We start from the raw sequence: 25,467 nt of genomic DNA on the forward strand, positions 1-25,467 counted from the left end.
GGTGGTGGTCCATGCCTTTTCCCGTGCCCATGCTCACCCATGGCCAGCTTGTGTGGGAGTAAGTGGGCACGGAGCTCCCCGCTCGCAGCAGCTCCTTGGTGGCATTGCCCTCAGGGAACTGGCAGGTGTGGACATTTAGTCCGGCCTGAGATTGTGGGTCAGCACATCTCCTTCACCTCCTGACCCGCAGCCACATGGTGGCGCTGGATGTGGACGGGAAGTTTCACACATGACTTCTCTGTGAGTGCCTGCAGACCTGTCGTGGCATACCTGACTTTATGGTGGAGTTTTAGTTGTTTGGTATTTAATACAGACGTGATGAGGTGGTTTTGTGTCCACTTAAATTTACAAAAAGCTGTGTTTTAAAGGTTTTGTGAGGTACTGTGGTTCAGTCGTCGGGCCATGTGGACCACGTGTGACCACACAGCCGCCTCTGTTGAGGCGGGCAAGTTCAGAGAGGTGGTGGGGACCGGGCTGTTCATACGATGGCTGCCTGGAGCACCTGGCTTTTAGCTCTCCAGAGTTCCCTCAGCAAAGTTTGTCACACCTGCAGAGTTCACGCATGGTATCTTCACACCTACAGAGTTCACGCATGGTATCTTGCGGCGATTGCCCGTGGGTTCCCAACTGCATGGGTGGGGCCCCTTGCTCAACAGTCTCACTCAGGTAGTGAGCAGGAGTTGACTCCAGGAGTTGGCTGGAGAATTCAGTGCACGCCTTGGTAGAGTCCTTGTCTACCTCAGTGTTGTCTCATTCTAATGGCCCGTCTCTTCTTCCCCAAGATGAAAGACATCCCAAAGAGGCCTTTCTCTCAGTGTTTGTCCACAATCATCTCTCCTCTGTTTGTGGAGGTAAGACCCCTGGCTGCCTTTCTTGGGGGGGGGGAGAAGGGAGGACAAGGGGAGCAGGGCTGTCCTTTTGTAGGTGGCTGTCCAGACAAGTTGGGGCCATTAAAATGCCCCTAGGCAGGCAGGCTCAACATCTGCATTGCATCCACAAGCCAGGCGCATGCGTAGGGAAAGCTGTCTGGAGTTCTGTGTTTCTTGCGGGCTGTGTAGGTTTTACCGGGCTTAAACTATTGAAATCCTTCCTCAGTAATGACCCCAAACCCACTGGAGATGAGGCAGTGAGTGAGAGGAGGGATGCAGATGTGCACCGTTGTTCTTGCCTGCAAGAGTCGAGTGCGGACCCTCTCCTGCCCTAGCTGTACACAAGGTTCATAGAGGTCCAAGATGGGGCCCAGAGTGACCCAGCGGCCACAGAGCTCGTGCCTGACCCCCCGTCAGCCTGGCGTGCTGCTTATGGCATCAGGGCCCACCCAGGTCTGTGCACACGCGTGCCTCATTGCTCTTGTATGCGTCTTCAGCTGAAGGAGAAGAGCCAGGCCTGTGGAGGAAACTTGGGGTCCATAGAAGAGCTCCGGGGAGCCATCTACTTGGCAGAAGAGGCCTGCCCTGGGATCTCGGACACCATGGTGGCTCAGCTCGTGCAGCGGCTGCAGAGGTGACCGGGCTATGGGCTGGGCTGGGCTGGTAGGAGGGGAGCCTGGTAGTGCAGGCTCACCGGACTAGGAAGCTGCTGCAGGTGGCAGCTCTCGGTCAGTCTCCTGGGTACTCCATTCTTGTCTGTTCCTGTTGTCCTCCAGACCATGGGCTTACAGCAAGACCTGGAGAAGGCTTGCTCTAAGTGTACAAATGAAAGAAGAGAATCTGGAAAAGACCACAGAACCTTGTATCTGTAGCTCTTGCCAGAGAAATGCAAGATGCCCTAAAAGACCTCTGCATCGGTGGTCTAACGAGCAGAGAGATAGAGCCCCAGTCACACTGCTTACTGGGAGCTGGGTTTGAAGCCAGAGGCGTGGGCGCGCCATGCTCAGCCGTGCCTGTAGTCGGCTGTGCTGTGTCCTCGGGGAGCTCCCGTTTGTCCTTGGTGGCTTTGGGCACAGCCTGCATGTTGAATAGATCTTACTGTTAGGGATACAAAGTAAAGATGGTTTGCTGGGTCCTCCCACTCCTGAGGCCATTAACGGAGAGAGTGGTCTCTTTAAGATTGGCCCTGATTCAATTCTAAAGGCAGCAGCCTGTTGCAGAAGTAAAGGAAAAATAAGCTTAAAACCCAGTCGCTCACCCAGCACTTGGGATCACTCCATATTTCCTCTTTAGTGGCATTTGTTTTTCACTTAAAAAGAGGTTTGTCACAAACCAAACAGAACCGTCCCCCAAAACTGGTTAACTATCCTGTGGTTCTGTTTTCTACTTGGTCACTTTTCTGTGTGTGTGTGCATTTGTTGGTATACGTATCTGTGGGGGCAGAGGTCCGAGAACCTCTCAGGAGCTGGTTCTGTCCTGCCGCTTTTTAAACCCAGGGATCTAACTCAGGTCATCAGGCACATCTACAGACACCTTACCTGCTGAGTGCCTTCCGCCTCCACTAAAGCCTGTCTTGTCTGTGTTGGCAGTCAGGCCCTAAACTCCTGGTCTTCTTGCCTCTGCCTCCAAGTAGCTGGGTGACAGGAGCACATCAGTGAGGGCTTGGGGGGGGTGGGGGGGTTGGTCACCTTTAAGAATTTTGCATGTAGCCCAGAGTTGCCTGACGTTATATGGGTTATATGTGATATGTGTGACTTGGTTCTTCAGTAGCTCCGGCATGGGTGGTGTGACAAGGTATATACCCAGTTGGTCTTTTTCCTGTTTCTGGACCTCTTGGTCTTCCTACTGAGGCGCCTGATCTGCCAGCTCTAATAGAAATGAGATGGGAGCCATTGAGCTGAAGTCCCAGTCTTCCCACACATGGGATCTTCCATTTCCTAGGAACTATACCAAAATAGTAAAGAGGAACAGTTTTATTACGCTGATAGTTTCCTCAGCCAGCTTGTGATCATTATAAACAATTACCTATTGAGATATTTTGCATTGTTTTCTTTGGCATTAAACCTTTGAAATCTGGATGAATTATATATGGCTACATCTTCATCAGTTCAAACTGATTTCAAGCAGACACTCGTGGCCTTTGTGCTAAGTAGACCCTCCCAAGTCAGCAGAAGTCTGTCTCTGTAAACCCTCCAAGTCATCAGAAGTCTGTCTCTGTAAACATGCTGTGGCTTTGCATCCCCCCCTTGGGGTTCCTGGAGCCCCACCCACTAGCCATAGGATGATGCTCAACTAGTGGTCGCCGTCTAGGCTTCTTCCTGGATTGTTCCCACAGTCCCTTCAGAAGTGACTTCCGGCTAGAGTGTTTTCAGTGAGAGCTGCGCATCCTCTTGAAGAAGGAGCGAGTCGTTCGCAGCTCTTGACGTTTGCATCTTAGATGCTGCAGCTCAAGTGTGCAGCTGAGAGCATCTGGACCCACTGAGTGTGCTCAGTGGCATGTTTGCAGTGAGCTTCCTTAGCTGTGCCTTTGGCCATCTTCCTGGCCCTGTGATTTGATGTCAGTTTGGAGTGATTGAAATCATCTTGGCCATGGCAACTAGACCGCTTTGCATTCAAAAGCAAGACAATGCAGACTTTTCTCTTTTAAAACATGTGCTGTGCGCCCTGTGGTTGTGACCCAGTTATTACCGCCCCTCCTGTCTTCAGCGTATTGCCTTCTGATGTCACATGCAAGGTGTTAACGCGGACACAGGGGCCCTCTTCTGGGCCACGTTTTGGGGCACTGCTAGTGAGTGGCCTGTCTGGCCTGCTTCCATATATCGCTGCTGAGCGTAGACTCAAACTAGCCACGGTGTGTGTCCCCGAGCTCTGTCCTTGGTTAGCACCGATGACTCATGCGTTAGGTGCTGAACTTAGATTTAACCTTCTTTCTACTATTGAGCTTTTGTGTTAGAACCAGAGTTGTCATTATAAACCTTGTGTAATAATCTGTTAACCGGTTCTTGGTCCATGGTGGTTTTTTTTTTTTTTAAGACTTCGCATTTCCGTAAAGAATGTAAAGTTGGTTTGGTGTTGGCAGTTTTGCTCGTTGCCAGAAGTGATGTGTACTGATTTCTGGCTTTGCTTTCTCCTTAGGTACTCTCTGAGTGGTGGAGGAACGTCAGCTCACTGAGATAGACGCCTTTGGCATTGGGTTTGGTTTTTCCTTTCTTCATCTTCTTTCTTATTAAAAGTCAATGAGAGCCTTTGCTGACTCAGCGAAGAGGTGTCACGAAGGGGCCCCGCCCTCCTGTAGCCGCCGCCACCTGTCAGGGACACATCCTCACCATGCCACAGCGGTGGAGTTTCTCAGATGGGATGGGGAGGGTCTACTCCTTCAAGCAATTATTTTATTTTTTTATCGTTTTTAATTTTAATCATAGTGCACATATTCAAAGAAAGTATCTTTAACAAAAACCCTGAAATGTATATTTGGATTGTGACAAGGCAGTTGAAGACATGCAACCTCAGGTACCCTGCTTTATGCTGACAGCTCCTGCCCCTGGGAGACAGAGTCGCTCTGGTGGATCATGTACAGATTTGTATATAGCGTCATTTTTATGGGAACTTTTGGCGTGCATAAGGAATCACTGTGTACACATCGGCCAAGTGCTTCTGTAGATAATCTCTCTCTCTGGAGTAAATATTGACAGGCCAGACCTTGAGTCTATGGCCTTGCCTTTATTACATGTAAATTTGAACTCTGTGACCAGTGATTTGGATTTTATTTTGTATTTACAGGGTCTGTCATAAATAATAATTAACACCTCCCACCCCCCATGGAACACTCCTGTTTGTACCTCAACAGATGCAAATTTCCCCTATGCCCCCTTTGGTACACTTGGAAGTTTTTCTTTCTCATCGATGGTACTGTTTCTTAGTGTTTTCAATTGGAACATATCTATTCTCACAGAGCTTTAAATTATTCTCTAAGTTCCTCCCGGATGAAGCCCCTCATCTAATCTTGGTTGAGTTGTGCCTTTGTGTCCGCACCAGATGTCCTGTCCTGTCCTGTCAACACCTTTCTGTTGAACCTGGTCGTAGAATCCGCATCTCATCTTTCCCACCTGAAAGTGTCTGAATGCTTACACAAATAAATTTTATAACTCACTCATTTTGCATACTATTCTTAAAACCTGGCTCTGCCGAGTGGGTGGGGACACCTGTTCTGCACATGCATGTGGTTGTGCAAAGCGTGTCTGTGGAGGCTCCAGGGGAGAGTGCCCAGATGTCAAGAAGCCAAATGTCCAGGTTAACGTCCTATGCAACTGTTGGTTGGTCGCTGAGATATGGCCAGTGCGGGTTTGCAGAGCTGCTGAACCTCTTCTGAAGACTTGGATGGGTGGTTTCCGTTCTCTTCAAAGAGCTGTGGTCTAATGCTGTCGGCCAGGCTACCTGTTTGCTCCTGTGCTACAAACTCCAGGTTCTCAGAGCAGTTCCTGCAGGTCTTCTTACTCAGATCTCTGTAGTGTTTTTGTTTGTTGATGCTAATTACTGTTCTTGTTGGGATGCCAGGTCTCAGGGAAGTTAGTTTTTGGAGCAGGAACTTTGGGTGAACTTGGGGATGTCTGCTTGGCCTTGTGGGTGTGGTGGCCTGGACGTAAGCAAGGGCAACCCAAGGCTCGAGGTGTTGGCCATGAAGACGACTGTTTAGGTTAAATGGGGGGAGGTCGCCTAGGTTTTTAGACTATTACAGATTGTGAGATTGTGATAGTCTAATGGAAGTAGATTTGGGCTGGATTAATAATTTCAACCAAGGACATGTTTTTGGCTGGGGGAAATAGAACTGCAGTTGTCACTGTACTTTCCCAAGTCTGTGGGTGTTTGCCTGCGTGTGTGTATGTCTGCACTACATGTGCGCAGTGCCCTTGGAGGCCAGAAGAGGGCGTCCGGATCCCTTGGGACTGTGGTTACAGGTGGCTGTGTGGGTGCTGGGAACTGAATTCAGGTCTTCTGCAAAGAGCCAGCGCTCTTAATGGCTGGGCCATCACTTTGACCTCAAGTATTGTTGTCTTGCAGTTAGGATGTTGGCCAGTGAAGTCTGAGGGTGCTGTGTGTTTTCCTGTATGAGGCCTGACGCGTTAGCCATGCTGTAGGAGTCGCTCACAGATGCATGCGCTCTACAGAAGAGTGGAGTGCGGTGTGTTTGACTTGAAGAGGGTCCCATTTCTAGTGTCGATAGAGCTCTTCAGCTTTACAAATGGATAGGATAGGACTTAGACATGAAGCCAATCTTTGTTTTTTGTTTTTCCTTCTTTCTCAGTGCTGGGACATGAGCCCAGGACTCTTGATTGCTGGGTCAGGGTTTTCCTAGGCTTTCCCTGCAATCCCTGTCTGTAACCCTAGCTGGTGCGGTTGAGCTGCTGAGTGTACTAGACCTGGTTAAGCTTATGTTTTCTGTGAGACTACAGGCAAGTCCTCTGCAGTCACTGGATTCCAAGGCAGTGTCTCCCTGTGAAAACAATACCCGATCCTTTGGGAGTACATTAGAAACTCCACTGGGGGATGTGGTAAACTTGACAGCCTTAGAGTCTCCTGCCCAAAGTCGGATGAGGTGTTCTCCGGACCTGTCGTCCATCCAGTCCGTGGTTCAGACCGGGGCCCATCTCAGAACTGTCACCGGCACCTGACTGGCATCACCCAGGAAGTCCCTCAGTGCCATACTCCAGCCATGCACAGCTCCGATGGTGACAGCGCCATGAAGTACTGTGATGCGGCCCAAGTGCCGACTGTTCGTGTCTGATTCATGGGACGGGTTGTCATGTGGGAAGCTCACGATGGCCGGGAACGCAGGGTCCTCCTACCTTGGCCTTCTGAGTGCTGGGATTACAGGTGTGCATGCAGACGTCGGCTCATTGATGGCCTTTCCCGGTTACTGCTTCGTCCCAGGGGTGACATCCTGTGAGTGGATCCGCCAGTTAACGCGGGAGATGGTGTGTTCCCAGCAGCCGAGGTTCCTTCTCAGAAGAAGCCCACCGTTTTGTTCTCAAGTTGTCATCAAGGTTCCTGTTTGGTTCTTTATGTAGTGTTTTATACTTTTCTTGGGCAAAAACCTGTAATCGGTTTATATGCATTATATTTCGTAAAAAAATCTGCCTTCTGTGTTTCTGCTATGAAACACGGCAATCGAGGTGGAAACTCTAGAGTGACCTCCTCAGTCCTCATGCTGTCATTAAAGGCCAATAAAGCTCTCAGAAGTGACGCTTGTGTCTTGTGTACTGGGGGGCTGCCAGAATCTCTTCTAGCCAGGCTGCAGCTGTGCGGGAGTCAGAAGTGCTAGTCACACAGGGACCACGTGTCCGGCAGACAGCCTGGGAGTCATCCTGTCTCCAGCCCTTCAAGAACTTGGTAACGCTGGGGGGCGGGGGGGGGCGCTGCTCCCACCACTGGGCATCTGGTGAGGGGGTCCCCTGGATGAGTCACAGCAGTCTGTGGATGGTGAAGACCTGTAGACCACACCCACACACACACGTGTGCCACGATGCTGTATTCCCTCCCTCTGCCCTTTCCCGTCCACCCAGCACCGCCCTTCCGCCCGCCACAAAGAGACACAACAAAGGTGGTGGTTTTGCCCTCAGACTTCTGTGTGCTGGATTATGGCGTGAGGTATTTTTATTCCCTTTAGAACCGTCTGGTACATTGTAAGGCAAATGATTAGCACTTCTCACTCGTCAGCCATCGGTGGGTCGTGGACACCAGCCACAGCCCCCTGACGCTGGTGGGTCTGTTTCTCACTGGGATGTAGGGCTGACCTGGCCACCTTGCGTTGTAGAAGGCTCTATGCGTGAAGGGAACGGCAGCCACCCAGTCACCCTAGAGAACAGGCAAACGTTTTTCCACTGGGAGGCTCAGGTAGTGTTTGGCGGCCAAGTCCCCAGGAGTCTGTACCCCATGCCCGGAAGGAATGCGTATAAAAGAGAGAGACTTGAAGACAGGCACGACAGAGAAGTACTACAGGATGTGCAGGGTCGAGCCATGGCGTCAGGAGGAAGTGGGTCCGATCCCCAGGGCTGGGACTACGTACCATGACCACACCGTGCTTCTCCGCGAAGCTCACTCAACGCCCCATGACGTAACAGCACAAATGGCCCTGGTCGACGACATGGTTTCTCATGCTTGTGAAACAGACAGCAAAACATCACAGCGTAAGAGCCCCCCACTGTACACACCACGCCCGGGTATTGCACTGGATATCTGTTTCTCTTAACAGAAAACAACCCCGCTACAGTTTGTAAATAAGAACCACAAACAGTTTGGTCAGCTTCCACCAAGGAAATAGGTCTGGTAACCAGGCTCTCACTGGAGCCAAACCCTTCCGTGGAACGGAGTGCACACAAATTGCTTATTAGTCAAGGGAGGTGAGTCCTACAAGTGTCCTATTACAAAAGTAGAAAGACCGGAAAAAAAACCAAATCCGAAAATGATCTCATTTGCTTAAGACGGCGCTGTGTGTTGTAGACACTGGAGAAGCCCATTTTGGGAAACGGCAGTCTACGGGTGGAAAGGAACACATTCCTTCCTAAGAAAAGAAGCGCACTTGTGTCTTCATGTGAACGGATGTGGGCCCTGCACTGGCGTGCGCTTGCAGGGCAGACTGTCATTTGGCACTTCTTGATGACAATGTCTCAATACTGGCACAAGCTGGAGCGCCCCCACGAGGATGGCAAGACAAGCCCTCCCTCCCCTTCGCTTGGAGGGGAGAGGCTGTTCCAAGGAGAGATCAGTACTGGAGACGACAAGGTTTGGAGATTGGCCTGTGGAGGGGGCGGGGTGAGAATCGCTGCAGATAGATCTTCAGTGTGTTCAGACAGGTGGGAATTCTGCTAGGCTTCATTGTATCTTCCAAGAAAGCAGCTACGGCTGGAACAACCAGTGTATCCAGCCATCAATACAGGTGAGATTCTTTGTGACTCAAAATGTGGGCCCGGGAGGCTGAGCAGGTGGCGCTTCGGATGACTTCCATCCACCTAAAAAACGGAGCGGACATAAAAGCACCTCGGGTGACTTTACATGCCTGTGTCGGTTTATAACAAATTGAATGCTGAGTATTACGGCCAGAGACGACCATGGAAGACCAGAGCTCATCCAGGGTTCCCATGGTGACTAACTGAAAAGGACCCGTGTTTGAGACCTGTCAACACCTCACATTTCAAAGACCCTGTAAGGGCAGCATTCCCACACCATCCTGTCCCACTTGAGTGAATAAACAGGGCAGCACTGTCTCTGGGACACACCAAGTCTGGACACTGCTAGTTGTCACAGTTGAGGGTGTTACTGGCACCAGCTCTCAGGGTAATGTATCCCAACGATTTACCTGGTTTGACACATCTCGGGTACAGATAAAGGAGGCCACCTCCTCTTAGGACTCAGCATGCCAAGGCTGCGCGCCTAGGGTCTTCTGAGAGCTGCTTGCTACCTTCTGGGCTCATTTGCTAGCAAGCAGCTCGGCTTAGACACTGCCTGACAGTTCCCAGGGACTGCTTGTTGGTGTAGAAAAGCTTTGTGCCAGGGAGGGAGCAGGCACGCTGACCCTTCCCCCACCCCATGACTACAGTCCAGTGACCTTGGGCATCTGGCGGTGCTACCGATGTGCACTCCCCTGAGTTCACACCCAGTAAATCTGGCCACGCCTGACTTCCTGGCTCGATGAAGACCATCGCCCTTGGGTCTCCTACCCAACGCTCAGCCCACTCTTTCTTGGCCTGGTCCCTTGGCTACAAGCATCAGCTTCCCCTGCTGCGGCTTCCCGGTATGACGTGCCCACCGTAGGGGACCGTCCGCGCGGTGTCGGCACGCGCTCACCAGACCGGGTTGAGCGCCTGCATCACTAAGGGAGTTGGGACTGCACCTGCCTCTCTCTGATGCCCACACCGCGGGGCCAGGAATATGAAGAAGGCCTACAGAGTACATACTCCCTACTCACCGGAGACAAAGCCCCGGTGCCGGGAAGGGACCACTGTCCCGCAGGCAGGCTGTGCGTACAGGAGGGGGCCACCTACCTCTCGAATGTGTATTCGCTCTCGGCCCTGAAGTAGTACACATGGGACTTGAAATGCAGCTTGAAGACGTAGTCCTTGTGAATGTTCTCGGACTCGGAGGGAACGGTGAGTGAGTAGCCCAGCAGGGGCAGGCTGGCGAGGGGGTGATTGTCCTGCAGAGGGTACGGAGGCGGCTTTGAGGAAGTGGTCGGCGGTGCTGCCCGCTCCGACAGGGCTCTGAGGTCAGGAGTAAGTCAGGGCAGAGGAAGCCAGTCTTGGCCAGTGTGGTGTATCCCACTAGTGGGTCTGTAAGGAATGGCATCGCCTCTAGACATGCTCCTGTCTCCTCAAGGCCAGTCCATTAGGACAAGTCAGGCACCTGGCTAGGAGACCACCCCGAGGGAGGTGTGTTCGTTTAAAGACAGTCGTCCTGACTCGGAAAAGCAGAACTGTTTTCTCCTCAGCCTTTGACTTTGGGGTACTGGCTTTCAGCTCCCTGCCAATGCTCTGGGCTCCCTTGCTCTTCCTAAGAGGTCCTATCCCCTCTCGACTGTACGGCTGACAACCCTGACAGCCTGTCTTTTTCTCCCAGAAGCTGTGAGGCTGATGGCTTGCCCGCCCTGCTATCTTCCTTTTAAATGCTATAAACTGTCAGGTTCCCATTTGGGTCCATTCTTGAGTCCCGAGCATCTCTTTGTGCCTCCTCTTAGATTCAGGAAGGGAGCTTCTGGAAGCCCGTCTTTGAGCAAACGGACAGCGTCAGTGTTCGCTTAGGGCTGAAGGTCCCCGATGGACATGGCTCGCCCTGGAGCCCCTGCATTTCCCTCTGCCTGTGACTCAGGGCCAGGCCCGAGCCGCACGGGTTTCGTGGAGGCACTCGATTCTGCTTGAGCAGGCAGACCCGGACCCAGCTGCCTCCCCACCCCCACGGGGCACTTACCTGGTGTGATTTGTAGAAGAACAGGCAGAAGTTGGTGAACACCACCCACAGCTTCTGCCACCCGTTGCTGTTCTTGAACTTCCTCAGCAGGTTCCCAGACAGCTGGTTCTGAAAGACAGCGGCGCAGACGCACGTCACCCACGGCAGCCTCCATGGGTGGGTACTAGAGACCCTAGCGCTGAGAACAGGTCTCCCACACAGCCATACATATCATTGCGCGGAGAGGTCACCGGGGTCGTCGCCCGTCACAGGCCATGCTCTCACGGGGGTTGAGTTCTTGCCGTCGTCGCCCTTGAATGCGACTTTTGTTGGGGGTATGGGGATTGAGGTATTGTAATTAGTTACAATACTGGGGTTAGGAAGGACCCTCAGAGTCCTGTGTGTGGTGCCCGGAAGCAGTGATTCGGGGGCACCGTGCAACAACAGGAACAGAGGTGAGGGAACATCCACAGAACACCGGGGATGTGCGGCCAGCGAGCCGGAAAAGGCAAGAGGCTGGCAAAGACTGGGACTCTGACCACCTGCACTGAGAAGCCATCCCTCAGAGCACAGCTCTATGCTGCCACCTAGTGGGAGCGTCCAGAAGCCACTCTCCCAGCCCCTGCTTCAGGGCACCCTTGAACCTGCAGTTCCTGTAAGAATGCAGACATCGGCACCAGCTCCCAAACACGGTGAGGCGCTCCATCTAGGCCATTCTGACAGGCCAACCTTTCACCCCTCTGTCAAGGGGACATCAGCAGAGGGCATCGGAAGAAGTTGGAAGTGTAATGGTAGAGAAGCTAATTAACGCCACCCCACAGTTCACCAAAAAAAAAAAAAAAAGGTTAGGTGGGCGAATTTGTGTCTACTACTGCAGTTTAAGAAACAACACAACCAGGCTGGAAAGAACTCAGCAGCTCGGAGCACACCCTGTCCTTGCAGAGGAACCCAACTCCGGTTCCTAGCAGTGTCTGGCCTGTCAAATGCCACTGTGCTCTGCCCTCCTGGCATAACTGCCCTCTTGAAGCTGAGGCCACGTTCATACGGATGACGCAGCTCAGCCTCGGCTGTCTGGATTTGAGTCTGAAACAGCGGGCACCATAATGTTAGCATTGCCACCCAGGGGCTGACAGATTATTACTGTCCTCCAGCCTCAGCCTCTAGGTCCTACAAGTTCAGGTCCACCGTCCCCACCTCCAGGACCTGGGGAGCAGTCGCCTGAAGGCAGGCCTGGGGGGAGGGCCGCGTGCTCACCAAGGTGGAGTCTTGGGCATGGGATGCACAAACAACCTGGGAGATTTTCCCCCAGGGACCTCTGCTTATGGGAAAACACAACCCCAGCAACACCTTGACCCGCACCCCCCCCCCCTCCCCTTCTAGGGCCCTGCAAGGATAATCCAGTATTCCAACCAGTGTCCACAGCTACAGTATTCCAACCAGTGTCCACGGCTATTATGGCGACCTCGGGGACCAGTTCAACCCAAAGAGCTTCCCAGAGGCCCGCTGCCCTCCCAGCTCTGAAAAGGCATCGCCTGCCTCAAGGCCCCGACTGGCTCTGATGCAGACAGTGCTGGCCGCACTGACACTTTCTGTCCCCGCAGCCACCATTGCGTCCCCAAACACTGCTGACTCTGACAGGAGGCAGGGCGGGGGAAGTGAGAGGGGCCTTCGAGTCCCCCTGCCTGCGGCAGGCGAAGCAGCCCACCCGGGAAGCCAGACTCAAGCAATGCACCCCGGGGCGGGGCGGGGCGGGGCGGGGCGGGCGGCGTGTTCCTGGCAAGGACAGATGCTGGAGAGTGACATAACGGCTTTTGAACCCGTGTCATTATTGCCCCCGAGTGTGATACTGTCACCAGACTTCTCGAGGGGTCAAGGTGCAGGTGTGGCAGTCCCACAGGCCGAGACGGGGTGTATCAACGGTTTAGAAATGGGACATACTGGGCTCTAAGCAATGGGCTGGGCTGGCCCATGGGCCGACTCAGAGGTGACCCCTAGGGAGCAAGCAGCCTGGGCCTCTATACCCGGGTTGGTATTTGCCGCTTCAATAGCCCAGGTGCCTCCAGGGTCTCGATGAGAGGCGGGAAGTTGAGGTGTGAGGCATGTGACTGGGAAGGTTATCTAGAAAGTGAGGTCAAAAGAGCTCCTTCAAGCTGGGAGTTCTGCCTCCCCCACAACGGTCCTCAGCTCTTCTCTGGGGCTTTCAAGCAAGGGTTCCCCACCTCTGTGACATGCCTCACCTGGATGCCCTCACACTCAGACCTAGATGACAGGGTGGCCTGGGAGCAGGGGCAGCCTCTCATCTCAGGTGAGGAGTCGGAAATGTGAAAGGCTACCACGGTCACAAAGAAAGGGAGAGTCAGGGTCCCCCCGAAAATGTCTTCAGGACACAGCTGCTGTAGGAAACTCATAGGTCAGTCTGAACTCTGAAGGCCGCTTGCAGAACACAATTCCAAGACTCTAGCTTCAAGAACGTCTCCTGTCTCTTCAGATCAAAGAACCAGCAAACCAGTCCTGTCCTTGGCTCACATTATGTAGCCCAGGCGTGTTGGGAACTAGCTTTGTGCACCTTAAAACTTCCCCCACCTGGGGCCAGAGTGCCCTGGGGATGTAGCACCCCCGTGCCGGCAGGCGCTGTTGGCAACAGGACAGCAGACAACGGCTTTGACGCTCCCAAGCCTGCCAGCCTATGCGGTGGCTGCTTTGCTATGGGACCTGGAAAGGTCTGGAAGCTTCGAGTACAGTAATCCAGAGGAAAGGCACATCTCCAAAGCAACTCCTGAGGCTTGAGTCACAGGGCCTCACCCGGGGGCCATCTTGACCTGACCTGGCTAGAACCACCTCAACCACTTTGAGACCTAATTTCCAGGGACCCGTTTTAGGTCACAGATGCTGGGGCGTCTGGTCTACTGTACACGGGCAGACCTTCCTCCCAACTGATCCCACGAGACGAAAGAGGGTTTGGCGAACACAGGCAGCGGAAACGGAGGTGAGGGTTGCCTACTCTGCCCAGTGGTGGAGATGGCCACAGCAGGCTCACACCCTGTGAGGCCTGCTCCTGTTCCGGATGCTCACCCAGGGAGGCGCTCTGAGCGGCCAGGCACTGGGAACCCCTGGCAAGCTCTCAAAGCCGCTGGGCCTGTCCCGTGCCGCTCCCGCCATACCTCCACAGCAACGCTGAAGTCCACCATGGAGACGCTGGTGTTGCGATGCCAGCACACGTGCACCATCGTGTTGCCACGGTGAGGGGCCTGGCGCTCCAGCGAGGTTCTCGAAGCACTCAGATCGTCCTCTGACTCCTGGTCAGCCGCCACCGTGGCCTCATCTGGGGACTCTGCAGGAAGTCGTGAAGGGGGACACTGATGCCGTCCCTTCTAACACAAGCTTTCCCATCATGCCGGAGGAGGCTGGGGGTGGGGACTCCTCGTACAGCCCTCCAGGTGCCAATGGGTAGGATTCTAAGGGACCCTCCCTGGTGGGGAGCATCCTCCCAGTGCCCCCTGCCTGGGCTGGGAGTCCTTCCTGCCAGCGGACACGGCCTGTGGGCTCTTCCTCCATAAATACCGACAGATGCACGGCTTCAGGGAGATGGCATCCCCGTTCCCTCACACCACGTCAGCACGGATCCCGAGAGCACGGGCAGGAGGCCCACCCGCTAAGCCACGTGTGACCTCTCTGAAGCTGAGACCCGCCTTTCCCTGTGGCCACACCCACAGCACTTACTGTTGTCAGGGGGGCTGCCGGCCAGGAGCTCAGGGGCGGGCCCGTTGCTTTTCTCAGCCAGGTCAATGGCCATCTGGATGTCCTCCATCCACTTTTCCATCTCTGACCGGGAACTGGGGACAGAGATGACGTCAGCTTTTCAGACCGTGGAAGGTCAAAGGTCAAGGGCAGGAGTCGGGTTCGGGAGTTACCTGGCCGCCACGATGATGGTTTGCCGCTGGCCCCGCAGCGTCAGGCAGTGGGGTACCCCCCACTCCTCTTCACTCTCCTCCATCTGTGGAAGAGTTTCCTCAAGTCAGTGCTGAGCGGCAAGCCAGGCCCTGGTGTGTCTGTGGACGCACACCGAACTGCCTACCAGACGGGTAGAGGCAGAACGCTAGCGGGACTCGGGCCCAGAGGAGCCTGTTCCTCCAGCCAGCCAAGGGACTCTAAGGGAACATGCTGCATCAGTTTCTTCCGGAAGCTCACATAGCTCCACCTTCTAAGAAGGTTGGCGTAAGCCAGGTCCATATGCACAGGGAGGTGGCCCGTGGACACAGGCCGACCGGGCTGAAGTGTGGGTCCTGCCTTGGTGAGGAAAAGTTGGTTTTGTCCCCACTGAACGGGCCAGCATGAGACAGAGGCAAATATTCATACCATACGGCTCAAGTGAACGTGCCCTGGATTCTAGAAAGACCATCCCGTGGCCTCGCATGTGCAGAAGGAAGAGGCAGTGTCTTCCAGGGTCCTCCCTGCTAGTGGGCACTGAAGCCATCTGTTCTTCATGAAGAGGGCAGGCTAGCGGCGGGCACTTACCGTCATGCCGTAGAGTGGGAGCTGTCCATGGACTTTAAACTGGTTGGATGCGGTCAGCCCCCGGCTGGTGTACAGCAAGACATCGTTGAACTGGAGGGACAAGCAGAAGTGTGTGGGCTGGAAGCCCCCCTCACCTCTCAGTCCTCCTAGGGGAGTGGGCAGGTTCCGGCCTCCGGATCGTCCTCACCCACCAGCAACAGGGTTCTGGGACTGCCAAGGACTAACAGCTCACCCCACTCACCAGAAAGAACATTCGTTGCTGGAGCCCCTTCCCGGAGAGTTTGCTGAGGCTGCCCAGGCGGATGAACTCCTGTGGAACAGATAAGAGCCTCGGTTTACCAAGAGTGAGGATCTGAGCCGGCACCCGGATGCTGGCCTTCTCTGAACCCTGCCCCGTGACTGGCACAAGGTGGCGGTCACCACGTAAGAGAGCGAGTTCTGATCAGGCAACACTGCAGACAGCAATGGTTATGAGTGGCAGATTTTACTTATTTTAGTCCTATCTTGGCCGCACATTGGGTGCCATTTTGTTGCTGGTTTTTCTTTCCCGCCAGGTTGGTCCCACAGCCATTTCAGCCCCAAATAAGCACACGGATGCTATGTTATTAAACTGCTGGCCGATGACTAGAGCTAGCTCTGGCTTAATTATTAACCCATTTCTATTAATCTATGTATTTCCACGTGGTCTTTTCGGAGAACACCTGATGAGTTCTTTCTTCCTGGAACTTTTCGTCCCCTAGTCCCGCCTATCTCCCTGCCTCTATTGGACAGTGTTTTATTCATCAGCCAATAAGGGAAACAGAGACTGAAGGACATCCCCCATCATCTTAAGCTGTTTTCTAGGTAGGCACTAGTGCTTGGCTGTAACTTCAGGGGCAGAGGTAGGAGGATCCAGAAGCCTAGGAGTTGGGACCCAGCCTGGCAAGACTCCCATCTTGGGTGGGGCACGGTGGCACACACCTTAATTCCACCATCTGGGAGGCAGAGGTGGGTCAGTCTCTGTGAGTTCAAGACCAGTCTAGTGGCTTCTCATCCCTTCCCATGTTGACTGAACAGCTTAGGGAGGCAGCTTGGCGAGCCAGTGACTACATGGGGACATGCCGGCTCCACCCTTGGCTGAGCAGGCGGCCTGCGTCTGACACATCCCATGTCCTCCTGTTAGCTCCATACAGGAGCCTGAAGTCAGTGCTATTCCCACATTCAGACACATGAGCAAAGTGTTTGAGAAACTTGCCCGTGAGCAGCTGGCTGGCTCATGGATGACAGAGCCAGCCCCTGCCATGTCCTTGTGACGCTGGGCTGTATGGCTGCCATCCCAGGCTCTCAACAAGGCTGTTACTGCTGTGGGGGTAGGCTGGGCACAGAGCATGGCCTCTGATGCCTCCAGGTAGTCATGAGGAGCCCCAGCTGCTGGTGTCAGAGTGTTCTAACTGCACTGTGGAGAACCCTACTTAACTGGGCAGGCAGGTCCAGAGACCACCTGGAGTCGCCCCCTAGTGGCCAGATTGCCATTCTCCAGAAGAATCCTATTCCTCAGCAAGACAGAGATGTCCGTCCATCCATCCAGATTAGGAGACCCACATAGGTAGCGTACCCGACAAGGTCTAACTAACCTCTTTCTTTCTAACAACACAACAGGGGGTGTTTGCCTGCTGTCTTCCTGCCGGGACACTCCAGCACATCTGAGCTACGCTTATTCTGGTTTTCATCAACTGTTTTGACCTACCTAAGGCAGCCACTGGCCTTCCAGGTGGTGACTCAGGCCACACTGTAACCAGTGACTCCACACTAGGTGAGCATTTAGTCCCTAGGTCTTTTTTTTTTTTTTTTTTTTTTTTTTTTTGGTTTTTCGAGACGGTTTCTCTGTGGCTTTGGGAGCTGTCCTGGAACTTGCTCTGTAGACCAGGCTGGCCTCGAACTCACAGAGATCCGCCTGCCTCTGCCTCCCGAGTGCTGGGATTAAGGGCGTGCGCCACCAATGCCCGGCTGGTCTTTTTTTTTTTTTTAATAGGATTTCATTCAGTCTCACTGACCTGTCGGACAGGATATGACCCTCATCTCACAGAAAGTTCTACACCCTTCTCCCTATTGCTAACCCTGAAACCACAGCAGGCTACTGCAATGTGAGTGCGCTCTTCACAATGCTCACAAATGGTCTCTGCACCAGGCCGCATAATGCATTACATGTTTTATAATCTTTCAATGATACAAATCACACTGAGTCCACTGGGCTTCCCTAAATATTCCACAAAGACGGCAAACAAGGCTGGTGTGTGCCCAGTCCTGGTAGAATGGGAGCTGAAATGAGCTCAGGCTGCTCTTACCGTGTAACTCACAACTTTCATCCCGGCCACTTTCTGGGCTTAGGTTTGCTGACGAGTACACAAGGCTTCGCCCATGCTCTCCAGTCACTTGGGTTAAGAGATACCTGGGCAGGGGCTAGGGAGTCTCTGTTGCTAAAGTGCCTGCTGGAGGACCCGAGTGTGGACCTTGGGGAATCCATGCAGGCAGGCACGCATGGCGTTTGTGATTCCGGTGCTGGGGAGGTGGAGACGGGCATCCCTGGGACTAGATGACCACCGGGCCTAGGCTACTCTGTAAGCCCAGGCTGGCCCAAGACTCTCAGGGATACAAAAGTACCCGAGGTGAGCCATACCCGAGAAAGCCCCTCCGAGATGAACATTGGCGTCCACGAACACACACACACACACACACACACACACCACGCACACACACTCGCGCTATGGCAGAGCTGATTGTGATGGCGCATAACCTGTAATCCTAGTACTCAGGAGGCAGAGGCAGGAGCACCGAGAGTTTGAGAGCAGCCTGGGCTAGAGTAATGTTCTTGTCCAAAAAATTGGGGGGGGGGGCAACTAACAAAATAGTGTGCAGGCTACATCAGCCGGAAAGCCCCCAGTTTCCTGCAGCTCTGTCTGCAGGTTAAGGCAGACTTACGGCAGCAGATCAGAGGCCACGCATCTCCAGAAACAGGCTGGGGCAGGGTATGAAGACAGCCAGCCATCCCACAGAGAAATCAGGTGAGGTGCAACAAACCACTGAATAATTGTGTCCCCCTGGGCAACTTCCCCCTTTAGGAGCGCAACAGAAAAACAATGTGGCCGTTTCTCCTATCTTCCCGTTCTCACTGTTTCTGACGGTGACAGCAGGACAAGAAGGAATGTTGGTCCAGCGTCACGTATCCCGTGGAGCTGGGACCCCAGGGTGTGTGACCTGTGTCACCTCTCTCTGGCATTTCCCCACTGGACTTTCCATTTTCACTCACAGGGGAAAAAACAACCAAAAAACCCGACAGCTCTGTTAAGCCCTCTTTACAAGGCGTGGGGGTGGAGAGGGAAGGCAAGGACACAGATGAGCCGACCAGCCAATCAGGAGCCAGAGCCGACCCCCTGCACTAGAGGCACAGGGACCTTCCCTGCTCCCTCAGGCATCTCTCCAATGTGAGCTTACCCTTCCGGGGATCACAAGATTGTCGACGCCGATCAGATCCTTCTTGAGCTCATGCAGCTTCTGGAAGTTCTCCATCTTGATCATCGTACCATGCAGCTGTGCCACCATCTCTGTGATCTCGGCCAGCGCAGCTGAGGAAGGGCACAGGGGTGAGGGTTAGCTCAGGCAGGACCTCCAGCCCAGGGCTCCAGGGCAGCCACCTCACAGGGTGCTCCGCCTCAGCCGCCAGTGTGACGAGCTCCAGGCCTGCGGCCTCCTCACACATGGCCACCGGTTTGGTCCAGCAGACTTTTACTGGGAATCCAACGGGTCAGCAGGGATGGGAGGGGGCTCGGGGTGACAATGACGGCCCCACGTACAGGGGCAGCCTCTGTTGTTGGCCTCAGAATCCCTGTCCCTCATCAGCAAGGCCACCTTAGGTTGGGCAGCACTGCCAAGGACAAACGAGGCCTCACACACACTCACGCTACGCCAGGCCTCAGTACACTTCCCGTTCCCTCCCGTTCCCTTCCCGTCCAAGATGCCTGCACGTCCCTGGGCTCCTGCCAGGATGATAATGAACTAAACCTCTGAACTGTAAGCCACCACCTCAGATGCCTGCCTTGTAAGAGTTGCCATGGAAACCGCAGTAGGGATGTAAAATAAATGAAAATATTTAATAGAAAATGAAAAGAGTTGCTGTGGTCAGGGCGTTAATAGACACCCTATGAGGCCATATCCCAGGCTGGTCTGGATCTCCCCAAATATCAGGACTACAGGGATTTCCTACCACGCCTGATCTTATGCAGAGCTGGGGATTGAACCCAGGGCCTTCTGTGTGCTACGCAAGTGCTCTACCATGAGCTGCACCCCAAGCCACACCTGGGATTTTCAGCCAAGGGATAGAGAAAAAGATTTGTGACCTAAGACCCAGAAGGAGTTTCTAATACTTTTTTTTTTTTTGAGATAAAACTTAACATGTAGCCTGGCTGACTTGGAACTTGCTATGTAGACCAGGCTGCATCCTCACATCCGGTCCTATAATACTTTAGGTAAGAACCAGGGTCTTGGCTTGATGGTAGAGACACACACTGCGTTCATACAATGTGTTCAGGGGCCGCCTCCTCGGGGCCCGTTCTATGCACAGCCCGAGCCTGGTATTTGAAGGGTCTCGGTTTTTAGGCTGGTGCAGCCAGGGCATGCAAACCTCAACAGACCGTATGTAACATGGGACAAAGACATCTTGGGTCAGGCATGGATGGGATACCAGCTCTGACCTTGTCCCGAGTGACACTTGCTAGTCCCTTTCCCCAAGCCAAGTGTCCTTCAAATCGGGCAACCCCAACTGATGTCCCGGAACGGTGACAGCGCAGGGTGACGGCGCAGGTACCAGGCCGGGCGAGGAGCTGAGCAAGCTCGGGTAGGAAATCCATTAGGGGAGGGGCTGCGGTGAACAGGATGCTAGGATTGGGTTCCAAGCTGTCTACGCCCCCACTGTGTGACCCTGAGCAGGTTTCTTGGCCTCAGCTGTTACCATAGATACCATGAGTTCCCCTGCGCCTCAGGCTGTGACAGGTGCCCGGGAAGTAAAAAGCAACCTGAGTCTGTCACTGTTTCCTCAAGCAGGCCAGAGGTGGGAGTACCAAGTCCCGTGGAGGCGGGTGGAGGCACAGGCTGGCTACAGGTGGAGATTCTCTAGGGTGCTTTGTCCCCGACTGCCTGGGTGCAAAGGAGAGGGTGTGTGCACACAGGGAGGACAGGACACCCCAGCCAGCAGCATCGCCTTCCCAGAGGAAGACCAAGACGTGACCATCCCACGATGGAAGCCTGGCGTGCGACCACAGCAAACGGTCCACAGAGACCTCCCCGTGGGCACGGCCCGGCCGCACCCCGTTCGTGCGCACCCACAGGGCTGTGTGTGGGTTGCCGGGTGCGCTCAAGGCCCCTTACCTCGGCAGTCCCTGAAGTCAGCGTGGCTAGGGGGGTGGTGCTTGCACAGCCGCTCCAGGACCTGCTTGTAGTGCATGAGGCGGTGCAGCGGGCGCAGGAGGAAGGTGTTGAGGGGCAGGTAGCACACCTTCTGCAGCTCGAAGTCTCGGCAGAAGTGCTCCAGCCGCCGGGAGCCCTTGATGGAGTTCTCCAGCGCCTCCAAGGCCTCGCTGTGCTTCCACAGGTGGGCTGCCAGGTGCTGCGGGAGGGGAAGGGGGCGCGTCCTGGTCAGCACGTTCACACCAGTGTGACTTTGAAAACAGAGTCACACCCATGTGGCTTTGGAAACGGAGAAAGCCTCTGTGCCCGTCATTTTATGGCAGCTCTTCCCCCCCCCCTTTCTTTTTCAGATGGGGATGAAACCACAGACCGAGCTCTCCCAGTCACGTCACGAAGAGGGACCCCAGAGCATGACAAGCACCACTGTGCAGGGGGGAACGCACACGGCGAGGGCATGTGTGACGGATGCCGTCTGACGTGTGCTCCCATGTGCTCGGCATGTTCAAATACAGTTTAGTGCGGGGGGGGGGCAGGAAAGACACGACAAGCAGGAATTGCTGCGGACCAGGGAGGCTGCATTTCTGGAAATCATCTGCTCGTTCCCTCCACGCTTTATAAAAATGCTTTCACACCAACAATAAGGCCCACAACGACACAAAATGAGCCAGCAAACAAGCAAATGTAATAAAAGCCTTTCCTCAGAAAGGCTGCCGGTGCCCTCCCCCAATCGATTTTTAAGTTTGCTTCCGCAGAGGCCCAGGCCGCAAAGCCCTTGCGATACTGGCATAGCTCTGAAACGCCACAGAACCCGAGGAGCACAGAGCGTCAGCCTGGACAAAGAGGTGACACGCCCAGCTCAGCACAGGCAAAGGGTGTACTTTTAGGTCTTCCACGATGGTCAATGGGGGAAGGCGGAATAGCGGCTTCGGGGTGGGGGGAGGGTATGGGGGCACTTGGCAATCAGGCATGAGAAAGTCACACGGTGGCTGGTGAACAGTGAGTCAGGATGTCCCTGGGCGGGGAAAGGGCCAGACAGACCTCTCCCACCACTCCAGAGGTTACGCTCCCAAACAAGGAGAATCTGACTCTCTTTGTTTTGTCAGAAAATGAAAACTAGAATGGACTGAGAAAAAGCTTGCAGCAGGAGAAGAGACATCTTAGGAATCTTAGGAATAGGCAATAACCAGAAGTAACGTGGTAACCAGGAGCCAGCTAGGACAGGCTACGCCTGGACCACTTCCACCGCGGGGCATCCTGAGAACACGACGAGCTATGAAGGGGGTGAGGGCAGAGCAGTGTGGGAGAGGGGAGCAGGGGGGCGGGGGCTGATACAGGCGCTTGCTACCATAGCCCAGGCTGGTCCTGAACTTGAGGGTTTCCTGCCTCAGCCTCCTGAGCAGCTGGGATCACAAGACTGTGCCAGCAGGCCCAGCTCTGCAGTGTGTGTGTGTGTGTGCATGCGCATGTGCGTGCGTGTGTTAAAGGCATTATTTAGAATGATCCTGTATGGTACTGTCATGGTGGGTGCTTGTCTTCATACTCAAGAGTGTCCAGTACCAAGAGTGAGCCGCAGGACGGGCTGGAGGCTTTAACCGATGATGGTCCAGCAATGCTGGGTGGTCAACCTTAGCTGTATGACAGCAAGGAGAAAAAACGTTAACATTAGTGGAAACCTTGAGTGTTGTGTGTGTGGGGGGAGGGAACCTATACACTGGTGATAACTTAAAGTTGCACTGAAAAAAGTCAAAATTCATTTCTAAAGGAGGTGTCCAATACTACACTCCCGAGTTCTGTGCATCTGCCTCACAGCGCCGGGGAGTCTGCCGGGCCGGGCTTGTCCCGCTTTGCCGGCTTGCACCTCACTCCGCAGTGTCCCACAGCCCTGCAGCACAGTGTGCTATGAACGTGGTGAGGGATGATGCCCAAGAAACTGGGGAGCGCTGGGCGGTGGCGGCACACACCTGTAATCCCAGGACTCGGGAGGCAGAGGCAGGCGGATCACAGAGCGAGTTCCAGGACAGACAGAGCCTGTTACACAGGAAATACTGTCTCAAAAAACAACAACAAACAAAACACACACACACCAAAACCAACCAACCAAACAAACAAAACGAAAAAACTGGGGAGATCTGGAGACGTGGCTGACACGTGCTTGCCTGTTATCTCTGGGGTCCCAGGCTCGGTCTCCCAGCAACATAAAAACTGATGCCACATACACACGCCCACAGACACCATACACACACACACAACCACACATCCACCCTCCCATAGGTACACACCACACACACACAACCCCTTCACAGACCCCTCACCCCCCCAGCAAGAGGTTGACAAGAAATGTCTTGAGCAGCTAGGTCTTCATCCTAATACAGTTACTTAGCCAAATGGACAATGGAATGAATTCAAACCACACAGGACCCCCAGATCTGTGAGAGCCCTCCTATGTAGTAGGCTCTCGTTTACCACGGAGTGACGGTTGGTTGGACTAGCGGCTGACTGGATAAACCATCATGATGACAGTGTGAGTGCCTGCCTTCTTAGGGATCACTCCTTGTCCGGGACAGTTATCGGGTCCCGAGGTTATGGGCATTCATGCCCTAGCAGCTGAGATTTAACAAGACCTCTTAAAAATGCAAACCCAGATGCGTTCAGCTGACAAGCAGTGTGAATCCAAGTCCTCCGTACCACAGGCGCTGTTAAATGCGCTTAAGTGAACTATAATCTCAGGCATTTGTAGGAGAGGATTGTGGGCTAATACTCCTTAGCTCTCTTGGGTATGCTTTCACTGTAGGTACCGCTGTTTCAAAAACAGATTTGCCTCGCGTGGGTTTAAAGACACCGAATTTACCGGGATGCCCAGATAGTTTCGCATCTAGGATTTTGTCATATACAAAGGAAGCCAAAATGACTGACGGAAAGAGAAATGTGCAGTTTTGTGAGCACCCTTCTTATGTATAAATACCCGCTGCTTGTCTATGACGCGGAGTTTTTGGCCCAGACAGCTATTATGCTTTCTCCAGTGACATTCCTTAGAACGGAGGAGGATGACTACAAGATCATCCATCCATCCTCAACACTCTGAGCAGGTGGAAGGCCGGGTGGTGCACGCCCTCAGAAAGGCCACGCCCACAGAGGGGCCACACCCTCAGAAGGGCCACGCCCACAGAAACAGCAGTGCACAGAGGGGCCACGCCCACAGAAGCGGCCACACCCCCACCCCAACCACTCACCTTCATGCCCTGAATGTTCTTCAGCAGGACGTCCCCGATTCTTTGGTAATCTCCCCTGACGTGGGCATTTGAGCGGCCTTCCCTTAAGCAGCAAAGGCAGACACAGAGGGTTAGCAATGAAATGACATCTTCCTTCCCATCACCCATCTGGACCCCTCTCCAGTGATTCCTGTTCCTCTCGTACCCGGGCATGAGTCCAGCACTTGGGAGGCCCTGGTGGGGTTGTGAATCTGGGGCCAGCCTATGCTACACAGTATGACCTGTCTCAAGAACCAAACCCACTGAAGGGTTCCCGCCGTGTGCGGAAAGAGGACCGTGGGTGGGTCTGGTAGACGGTTTGCCTTCCACACACACAGGGGTTGTGAGACCCGCCAGCAGAAAGGTTATTTGCTCCACATTTACTGGACATCAGCTCTGGGTGATGTCATGGGATCTGTCTGCCCCACCCTCCCAGAGCAGTGGGTCCAAATGCAGGACAAACCCTTGGGACTAGAGACACGCCCTAAAGTCTTGCTGTCCACTGTGGGATTCATGTGTGGCCACCTCTCCTACACTGGCTGCCTCCAAGTCTACAAATGTAAGGCATTTCTCTTACTAAGAAGAGCTCAAAGGTAGTTTTATTATCAAGAACATGAAAAAGTAACTATAGCTTGTCCAGCACATCCTCCGGATGCTAACCCCACAAGAAAAGGGTCCTTGTTTGGAAGGCAGGGCCACATAGTTGCTGTCTGGGTAATTACCACACAGTACCAGAGCTGAAAATTCTTTTGACAATTTCACTTAGGAAAACCATGACCCACACAATACAATTAATTTACTTCCAAGAGCAGCTACGTGTGACCTCGGCAAAGGATTCTGCGTGCATACACATGGAGACAAATACTGTGCATTTTTGAGGCTTTCTGGTCCTGAAGGAACACTTCTTTTACCAGTATGAGCCTGTCAGTCACGTGGCAGCCGGCCAGCCAGGGAGGAGGAGGAGAAAATGACATGAAAGCAACCACTCGCCCATGGCTGAACCCAACCCTCAGGAAGGCTTCCTGGGCTGTGAGTTTACATCCTAGCAGGCCCCAGGGAGAGTGACAGAGGCTGCAAATCCCAACCCAGGTTCAACAAGAAGTCCATGAGAACCCGAAAAGACATGGCTTATAGAATGCTGGGCCTGGTTGGGAATGCCACCTACAAGTTCTCCAGCTAGGGGGATTGTGAGGGCTAGCTGTGAGGGTCAGCTTGGAGACTCCTTACCAGTGAAAGCAGGGAGGGAGGGACTCTGGGTGTCTGGAGTAACCCGTGGAAATCTTTTTTTATTTTTTATTTTTTTGGTTTTACGAGACAGGGTTTCTCTGTATTGTTTTGGAGGCTGTTGGTCCAGCCTGGCCTCGAACTCACAGAGATCCGCCTGCCTCTGCCTCCCGAGTGCTGGGAGATTAAAGGCGTGCACCACCACCACCCGGCAACCCGTAGAAATCTAAGCAGGC

General features: G+C 53.8%; 2 protein-coding genes across 5 annotated transcripts in view; one reads left to right on the top strand and one right to left on the bottom strand.

The window, feature by feature from the left end:
* Stk24 (serine/threonine kinase 24) overlaps positions 1-7,109 on the top strand; it is a 43,872-nt gene extending 36,763 nt beyond the window's left edge. The window contains 3 exon segments of the mRNA XM_040744540.1: positions 783-851; positions 1,367-1,503; positions 4,005-7,109. Of these exon segments, the coding sequence (XP_040600474.1) occupies positions 783-851; positions 1,367-1,503; positions 4,005-4,041 (243 nt within the window). The 3' untranslated portion in view covers positions 4,042-7,109.
* Positions 7,110-7,471: 362 nt separating this feature from the next.
* The window catches only part of Farp1 (FERM, ARH/RhoGEF and pleckstrin domain protein 1), a 228,054-nt gene continuing 210,058 nt past the window's right edge, over positions 7,472-25,467 (bottom strand). For all 4 annotated transcript variants that reach the window (XM_040744380.1, XM_040744462.1, XM_040744332.1 and 1 more), the window contains exons 17-27: positions 23,990-24,071; positions 20,721-20,958; positions 18,792-18,922; positions 15,562-15,630; positions 15,321-15,410; positions 14,717-14,799; positions 14,526-14,638; positions 13,967-14,136; positions 10,827-10,934; positions 9,908-10,059; positions 7,472-8,875 (exon numbers count right to left, since the gene is read on the bottom strand). In XM_040744380.1, the coding sequence (XP_040600314.1) occupies positions 8,794-8,875; positions 9,908-10,059; positions 10,827-10,934; positions 13,967-14,136; positions 14,526-14,638; positions 14,717-14,799; positions 15,321-15,410; positions 15,562-15,630; positions 18,792-18,922; positions 20,721-20,958; positions 23,990-24,071 (1,318 nt within the window). In that variant the 3' untranslated portion in view covers positions 7,472-8,793. The remainder of the gene's footprint in view (positions 8,876-9,907; positions 10,060-10,826; positions 10,935-13,966; positions 14,137-14,525; positions 14,639-14,716; positions 14,800-15,320; positions 15,411-15,561; positions 15,631-18,791; positions 18,923-20,720; positions 20,959-23,989; positions 24,072-25,467) is intronic.

The sequence above is a fragment of the Mesocricetus auratus genome, unplaced genomic scaffold, assembly GCF_017639785.1.
Source record: "Mesocricetus auratus isolate SY011 unplaced genomic scaffold, BCM_Maur_2.0 Super-Scaffold_2245, whole genome shotgun sequence".
Taxonomy (NCBI): domain Eukaryota; kingdom Metazoa; phylum Chordata; class Mammalia; order Rodentia; family Cricetidae; genus Mesocricetus; species Mesocricetus auratus.